Genomic DNA, 8,999 nt, shown 5'->3' with positions numbered 1-8,999 from the left:
CTGGACCAATGGGCATGCTTTTTTCAGACATGCAGAAGGACATGAGACTTTATTTTTATTGGGTATTTATTATATAAAGCCTATATAATAATTGTTCAAGATAAGCAAAGGTATTATGATATGGCATTGTTGGATGTGCACATTATGGATTTTACTCCTAAAGCTGAGATATAGGGTCATTTCAGACTTACAGTTCACAACAACGATCTGCCAAAGACTCAACCATGGTCCTGAACCCTTCCATTCAACTAAATGAGAGTGGTTTGGAACCATTTTGTGCTTTTGTGGCTGTGGTTGCCTTGGATTGAGGCGCATTCCACAATACAATCAGTCCCTTTTAGCCATGCACAGCTGCAATCACGTGCAAATGCATGTGGCTAATATGAAAGGGGCCATATTTATCTATAAGTATGATTCAAAAGTGAAATAATATAATTAAATGTCAAAATAGCATCTGTTAAAAAAGCTTTTTATTAGATTTTTGTACAAAACACAATAAAATATAAAACAAAGATGTTTAACAAGGTATCCATGAAAAATATGGATGTATTAAAGCAATAACACACTTTTACATTTAGGTAACTGTTCTTCAAAGTTAACAAAGCCATATAATCATGGTCTTAACGTATATCACTAACCTTTGTTGACAACTTTCCTTACAACTTAGCCAGTTCAACCAAAACATCATATGGTATGAGAGCCATCATGTTATATCTAAGTGTATTTTTCAAGAATCATTTTTCTGGCACTGACTATTAAATATCTTGTTGTTTATTGGCATTATTTTACCTATACTGGGTATTTTAGTTTTTTTAATGTTTTCTCCTAATGAGTCTGACACAGCATAAGAAATCAGAGGAATAGGGAAATAACTGCATAAAAAAGCCTAGGGGAGGCTTAAGGTTAATTACCGTCATTTCACCCACTACACCTGGAGTGGTCCTCTCGTTTAAAGATGATTAGTAAACATTGATGCATGAGTCTATGTCCAGAACTAAAAATAGTTTCTTCCTTTCTCCAGCTTCCCCTAGCACTACTTTGCAGTTATTGTTACCAGGATTGTTTAACGACTGGTTGCTAAGGACGTCACTGCTCACCAGCCAGTATCAGTCTGGCGTTACTTTCTAATTTCCCAGTAATATCAAACAAGGCACAGGAAGCAAATTAAGCTATTTAGGTCAAGTGACTTGTTCTGCTGCAGAATATTCTCAGAAATGACTAGACAGCTTTATCATATAACTAGAGAGGAGAATGCAGGAGAGTATAAAACAGAAGAGAATATTATTCCACATTATTTAGAGGATAAATGTAAACTGATTCTATGTTCAGCATGCTAGCGGAAGTAAAAGAAAGTGAATTTCAAAGCAGAGAATGCTAATATGCATTTTGCACTTTGTGCTCTGTCTATATAGCTGTGTTTAGATAACTTGTTTAAGTCAAACCTTTGCTATTTTAGAAGTTGAAGCCCTACCCAGGTGGAACAAAAAGAAGCATAAATGTACATTTTGTAAGCATTTTCCAACCACCTGGTTTGTTTTAATGCCAAAGCCATTACCTCCCACATCCTAGGCTAAGCCCCAACCACCCATTATCCCCTGTGCACTTAAAGTGATTTCAGTGGCAAACAACTCTTACTCATGGGTGGATCTCTTTTATATGGAGGTAGGAGGTGGGGCTTAGCCCAGTATGAAGCGTTAAAGTAATGATAGATACCCTGTTCTTCAATTTTAAAAAATCAAAAATATCCTACAGGTTTAAGACTAGATACATTGCTGCTGTCTAATAAATTTTGTAAAATGAGAAAACAATACAAAAAAATGTTTCTCATTTTCCTTGTGAGCAACAAAAAAAGCAAATACACAAACATAAAAAGAATTGTATTTCCCAAACCGAAACAAGAAACAGTGTTACATAAAAAGTATGCTAAAAGCCAATATGATTGTTTCTATGCATACAATACATAAAAGCATTGTTATTATTTAATGCTAATTACAGTTTTGGGAAAATGGTTGATTATGAAAAAACTGAATCACTTTGATATGCATATTTGATATGCTGCTCAGTCTGATTAGGCAGAAAAAAAAATATTTAGAGTGATTACACAGAGCTATTTAAATAAAAGTATCAGGTTGGCATGTTTAGGTGAAAGAGAATATAATTAATTATCTCTTTAGAATGCAGAGATGATTTACTTCAGTCAGACAGGGTGGGTGGTAGCATTTCCTCTTCGGTCTTCTACCATAGCAAGTATTTAATGTTTATATCTTCATCGTCCTACAAAATTGTCAGTCCAGAGGTAGAGAGGAGTAATCAGCTGTGATTCCTGTCAAAAAACTCAAGTTAGGATATGATATTCTGTGACACTAATACAGGCAAACAATGGATGGGATTGTATATAACTGTAACCGAGAATGCTAAAAGAATGTCTAAAAGGACACTGCCACTTTGTATGATTGATAGGTATGTCTGTTCACAAATTCAATATATTGTACATAGCAGTGTTCCCCAACCAGGGTCCTCCTGAGGTTACTGGGGTTCCTTGACCAGTTTTTGACCTCTCAGGTCAGTACAAGTGACCTCAATGATCTCTTTGGCTATGTGTAGGAATGACATTCTTCCCAATAGACAGAAATGTAAGAGGCATTCTTCCCACTGACCACCACAAAAATGAAAGTGTATGTAAACCCTACTAATTTGTTTATTCACTTCTTTTCAGTCTGATAAATATACCATGTAAAGTCCTAACTTAGTAAAGTTTTTAATACAAGCAAAAAAACTATTGATCCTTCCACAAATCCCTTACATTTCTAATTTCCTGTGATCCCTGTCTCTGCTGACTTTTATCATTTAGCGATTTTCCTAGTTTTGTCTCTGGGGACTAGAGAACATCCCTTGTGTTATGAGGAAGTGGTAAGAAATTGATGTTCCATGATCCTAACACACTTGCCATCCAAGAGTGACAATACTTTTGGTTTGCCCTTGGAAAATGTTACATTATACAAGACACACAAGGACATCAAATGAATGATTGAAACTGACAGACAATATGTAATGAGATGGAAAATGGTGGCTTATATTTTGTTCTCAGTGATAGCTGGCTTTGCACTAAATGTCCTACTGAGATTATCTGCTAAAATTATATTGAAAAGTAGATGTGTATGCTGGGAAAAAAACTCCTGAGACTTTGATATAAATCATTATGTTATAGGAATAGTTGTGATGCCACTAGTAACCTGAGCTTTGGGTTTCAGTTGGTACTGGATTAGCTCAGATTTGTTTCCTTGGAACTCTAAAATAATTAAAGTAGGTTCAGCTTTATAACATAAAGGACAAAATACAAATGATACAGAAATACAAATTTTATTTGCATTCACTAAGATTGTATTTATATTTTCTTTTTATATTTTGTTTAACCTTAGGCTTTGAAATGTCTATGCATTCCAATGGGCTAATCTACACCAGGGCATTTCTTTAAAGCAGATAACGCTTCTTGCAACGTTTTAAAAATAAAAACACAGGGCTAACGTGGGAAAACACATGTAAAAAAATCCATTGGTTTCAATAGGGGCATTTACCTGCGTTTATAAGTGCTTAAAACATAAACGTGGTAAAAACATGGCATAAACATTTTCCAGCCGTTTTAAAGGCAAGCTTAAAAAATGCTGGTAAAAGTGCATAAAACAACACCCAATCAAGTGCACATTTGTCCTTTTCCATGATTGGAGACTTGTAGAGATCACATCTTCAGTTTATGCTAAGCCATTATTCAGTACTAGGTTTGTAAATAGGTCAGGGCAGCTCTCTAGTAAATTAACCCTATTGGGTTTAGTATTTTCCAAGCCACTGACCCAAAAATGTATGCAGATTAGAAAGTTTTGAAAAAATCCGGCATACTTAAACATTTCGAAGCCAGACAATCAGAATGGATAAGTTTGAAGAATACAAAAGACTAAATATTTCTAAGGTATGGTTTCTTTAAAAACATCCTTTCATTTCTTTCTGCTAAGTTCAATTTACAAAGGAAAAAGATCTAATTAACTAGCACTGTAAAATGGTTTTCCATGATTTCATTGCAATAAGTTGTATAGAGAAGATATGTTATTAGTAAGCTTATATTATAATAAGTGGGTTTTCTGATAATATGTGGTACAAATCACACATAACTCATTACTAGCAGGGCACACAATGGAAACAAAGATAATCAGGTGCAAAGTTTAACGGATAATTGCAGTTACACTGTGTGTTTATTATGTTTCAAACAATAATACACACTTTACATCTAAACTCTAATAATGATCTGTTCCAGTCTTACCCCTCATTAGATATGTTTATTCTTAGTGTAGACACAGAAGCTTGCTCACAGTGAAAAAAGTTTTTCAGCCACCAGCATTTTTCAACCATTTCTGGCAAGCCTGTAAAAAATGCAAAAATGCGAGATGAGTGTAAGCAATGGTGCTATTTGAATACATGTATTCCAGCCTGATCTGGTTGTGTTTGGGAGACATGCCAATAGGTGGGTCAAGCTCATTTGGTTACATCATTCAATTCCCTTGGCTTACAAATTAAAACCAACTATATGAATTACCTACATGATTTTTGAAATAAAATGAATGAAAATTGTTTTGCTTCTGCACCAGGGTACCTTTGGTATACTATATAAACGGGATTCTATAACATTTCAGCATTTTCAAATGATGGATATAATTTTGGGGAGAATGTGATTATACAAGTAATACTGTATTGCTCTCTGTAAATTTGTGAAAAACAATACGTTTTATTGTTTTTTATGGAATTGCGTGTTATGTTTAGGTATTTTTTGGTATATAAATAAAATTATTGGTTTAACTATATAGCCCTTGAAAGCCCCGCCTTTGAAACTCTCTTGTTCAAAAAATTTTTATACAGTAGTGTTAAATTCACTTCTCCTTCCCTTACTCAAATAATTCTACACATGCAGGCTTCTTGCTGAAAATAATCATTGAAACGTAAATTGTTTTTGAAGAGTGCTGTGGGTAACTGAGCATTGCAATTAATTTTATTGAATAAGCCAATTGGACATATTTATGCTGTGGCTTAATGCGTCAATCAGGAAATACATAATGTCTAAGTTCAGCATTATTTTGTGAGCCAAGATGAATAAGCAACAGTCAAACCTTTCTTTCAAACAAACTGTATCCCTTGCAACAATCCCAGTTCCTGACAGTAATCTACGAGTCCCAAAAATGGACACATTGCAGAACAACTGTGTTAGAAATATGTTTCCTATGACAATCTCATCTATTTTTCTGTTTATAAAGGGGCACTTTAAACATACTTGACATCTATTACCTCCAATTGATTTAGAAAGAGAATTGATATACTGAGCAACATTCAGTGCCCACCAGTGCTCATTAAAGCTTTGCATTGTGTTATGCTCCTCTGAAAGTTCCATACAACTTGTAAATTGCTTAGACACTGGGAACTAATTGGCTTTTATTGTTCTCCTTGCTAACCTAATGTCAGGAAAGAGTAAGAAAACTACAGTGAGCTCTGTTAAACTATGCATGCTTCAGACAATTGTCATTTGAGAGGAATGATCATGACAGTTTCAGATGGAAATCTAGCATGTGTACATTAGTTCCCCAACATCATTAGGTGGGAAAGATCTCTAAATGACTGACTGGTGACAACCACTGACATTTACTATAAAGGAGAACACAGTTTGGTGACTCCCACTCACTTTTCCCCCTACCCTTGCCAAAGAACTGAACAGATCTGTGTGTACAGCGCTGGCCTGTTTGGGAGTCACTGCAAATGATTACAAAAGATAATTTCCAACAATATGGATCTGATGTCTGTATATAGCTTACAAGTCACAAAGATTGTGCATCTGCTTCCACTGTTTGTGTTATAAAGGCTCTACTTTTTGTTCTTAAAATAAACTTGTAATGAAATAAAAGTCCCTATTTCTAACTACTGTTTTAAAACATAAATTAAAAACAAACAGTTGGAATATAAAAAAAAAAAAAGGTAAGAAAAAAAAAGTTCTGAGCACTGTACAAATAGTCAAATGTCAAATGAAACATCAAACGAAACAACTAAAATTGATTGCTTTACCAATCTAAGTGGAAAATGGCCTGCTGCAGGGATTACAATAGTTAAACAATAAATGTAGTGAGCATTCACCGGTTAGTAATCTGGAATGGAGGATTGCTAAACAGTGTTGTGGAACACCTGTACTGATGGTAGATTTCCACCTGAAGAACAATCGTATCTAGCGCCGGAAATCGAGCATCTGTACAAGGATGTCTGACTTCAATACTCAAAAGTTATTGGATTTAAATGTCTAAAGAGAGGCTATTTATGAAACTGTAAACTCACTCAGTTTAGTAAGTAAAGTCTGCTACATGTAAATATATATATATATATATATTTTTATATATATATATATATATATATATATATATGTTTTTTTTTTTTTGAATACCCAATTTTTTGCAAAGGAAAAAAAGTAGTTTTTACTTACACAATATTGAAGGAATGATTTATTTATTGCTTTACTGTATTCACTAGGCAAAACGTGAACTATTACTTTACAGAGTGAACATTGATTCATTATGTTATTTAATACCACTGACCTAAAAGATCAAGGTGAAGTTAAAACTTCTGATCTGTATACTTTTCCAACTTATCTGTATACATAATGAAGGTATTGAAGTCAGAGACTAAAGCTACCTACACATGTTCAATGCTTCTCGTCCGATAATCGGCTCAGGGTTGATATAAGATGTCCGAACGACCGTCCTGGCAGATCCACGGACGATGGACGATGAATGATCATAATGGAAGTAAAGGTGAGAGCGCGCAGCGGGGTGCCACTCTGTCATTCTCCCCCCCCCCCCCTCCATAGAGCACAATGGTGCTGTATGTACAGCTTTCGGTTATGCATCATGCAGTCCTTAGTCGCTGGAATTGATTGTGAAAGATCCTTTCCAATGACAATTAGTGCACATGTATACCCAGCTTAAGCATTACGATCAGGCAATTAGCATTTTCAGGAGAAGTCAGGAACAGTATCTTACATATTTTTTTAGTACAGTTTTCCTTTAAGCATTGCTTTGAAATGTATTTACATAAAAGTTGATGTCTGGTGGTTATGTATAAAAATGAAGCACAAAGCAAAAGAAGCCTGTAAAATAAACATACCTGAGGGTGGTTTATCTGATTCGCCTGGAAGACCTAAATCCGAATTGCTGGAGCACACACTAGACTCAGAATTCAGCCGTGCTGCATATAAAAAAAATAGATACGAATGAATAAACCTTCTGCTGAGCTGAGCAGTCTAGGTAAAACACACAGTGTGGTCACCCATAGCAACCAATCAGCATTATCTTCCATTGTTTGGATTGCTCTATACTGATGTATTGTACGCTTACTTTGCTATGGGTGACTGAACATTATTGCTCGGTGAATTGAGCCTGATTACTTCTTTGCACTAAGCCTGATTATGCATAGAGGTGCCTAGACATGTACAGAAGTTTCAGATCTTTGAAAAACTTTAAAAAGCATCTATCTTTTAGATGCTTACCTCTGTAGAACTGATTCTTTGCTAAGAGGCAGCCAGCTGATGGAACAGATGCCATAGTCCCAATTCAGGCAACACAAGTATCAAGAGTAGTACAAAATGCAGCTAAACTGTACCTGAGAGACAAAAAAGTACAGAAACAATTATATTTAATTACAAAACAGCACAAGTCAGAACAGAGAGCACTTTCAAATTTGAAACTCAAAAAGAAAAGTGACATTGCTTGGCCCATATGCACAGTACGAATACAGATGGTTTGGGGCCGTTTGAGGCATTTAAGCTGCAGATTCAAAAAAATTTCTTGCAAATTAGCTCAACAAATTCGTATATTAAGAAGCAAAAGCAAATTGGATGACATAAAAATGCTGATGACTTTTTAAACAATATATACATTTATTTATGAGTCTGTACTTTACCTTCTGTATTATGCTCTCTGATGAGTGTTAAATGTGAGTTAAGTTCCATAAGAGATAAAAGTCTGTTAAGCGTTCAACAGTCTGTTGGCAATATTCAGAATCACCCGGGCTAGTAGGTAGGTGTGGGTCTTGAGTACTTCTCAGCTCTTTTCTCTACGGTTTTATGGGGAAGGTTTATATAAGGGGTGGTTGCAGCAGTCAGTGAGATGTAATCTGAGCATTTATACATCTTGCCAGTTGTAGGAGGATTATAGAACATGGTGTGCAAAAACACAGTTCATTCTGACATCTGCTGTAACCTAATAGAAAGAACAGAGGAGGAAAACGTTCACTAAGAAAACATTATCTGCATTTAATCGAGATCACTAATCAACAACAAACAACATAATGGGTATTATAAAATACAGAAGAAAAAAAAAAAGAAAACATGTTTATTTTTATAAGTTTGCCAAACTTTCACACATTTTATTTTAGTTTAGAAATAGTGTGACTTTTCATGAGACAAACTTATCATTGCTGAAACAACAAATGGTTTGTGCGTGTTAGTACAAATGTGGGTCATTTGTCATTTAACAAATGAACCCCCACCCCACTGAGTGGAGGCCACCTGGTTCAATACTCACCCTAATTCTGAATCTGCCCCATCAGCCACATTTATCATTCTTTCTGAAAAGCCCTCCCTCGTCCTCTTCATTCTTCATACGCATGCAACTATTTTATTCCTAATGGCTCCACTTAGGAATGAAAAAGGCCTTGGAGCACATTTGCAGGCTAAATTATACCCATTGAGGATGTTTCTTTTAATGATTGTGTGGGGCCACAGAGTAAAGACCACTGGACACCAGGAGGGCTTCACTCAATGGAAGAGCTGTTTTCATTCAAGGACAACCTGTACCAAAGGTAGAGCTATCTTTTAACCCCACATTTTATGAATCCCACTTCATTCATTGGTGGGTAGTGAGCTTCTGCCATAATCAGCAAGTATGTACAGCATACTTGCTGACATACATACATGCTGA

General features: G+C 35.4%; 1 protein-coding gene across 1 annotated transcript; it reads right to left on the bottom strand.

The window, feature by feature from the left end:
• Nucleotides 1-453: 453 nt before the first annotated feature.
• PPDPFL (pancreatic progenitor cell differentiation and proliferation factor like) lies at nucleotides 454-8,136 on the bottom strand. The gene is made up of 5 exons (XM_072411232.1): nucleotides 7,981-8,136; nucleotides 7,568-7,680; nucleotides 7,186-7,266; nucleotides 4,313-4,412; nucleotides 454-2,323 (listed from the first exon to the last, which is right to left on the bottom strand). Exons 2-5 carry the CDS (start codon nucleotides 7,620-7,622, stop codon nucleotides 2,311-2,313), a joined length of 249 nt encoding a protein of 82 aa, XP_072267333.1. The 5' UTR covers nucleotides 7,623-7,680; nucleotides 7,981-8,136; the 3' UTR covers nucleotides 454-2,310.
• Nucleotides 8,137-8,999: the final 863 nt, after the last annotated feature.

The sequence above is a fragment of the Pyxicephalus adspersus genome, chromosome 5 (assembly GCF_032062135.1).
Source record: "Pyxicephalus adspersus chromosome 5, UCB_Pads_2.0, whole genome shotgun sequence".
Classification (NCBI taxonomy): domain Eukaryota; kingdom Metazoa; phylum Chordata; class Amphibia; order Anura; family Pyxicephalidae; genus Pyxicephalus; species Pyxicephalus adspersus.
This window is presented reverse-complemented; position numbering and strand designations above follow the sequence as displayed.

Coding starts and splice junctions, on each gene's coding strand:
- PPDPFL (XM_072411232.1), bottom strand. CDS start 7,622: ATGGCATCTGTTCCATCAGCTGGCTGCCTCTTAGCAAAGAATCAGTTC. Junction 7,267..7,567: donor AAAGAATCAGTTCTACAGAG/GTAAGCATCTAA, acceptor TTTTATATGCAG/CACGGCTGAATTCTGAGTCT. Junction 4,413..7,185: donor ATCAGATAAACCACCCTCAG/GTATGTTTATTT, acceptor CATTTTTTACAG/GCTTGCCAGAAATGGTTGAA.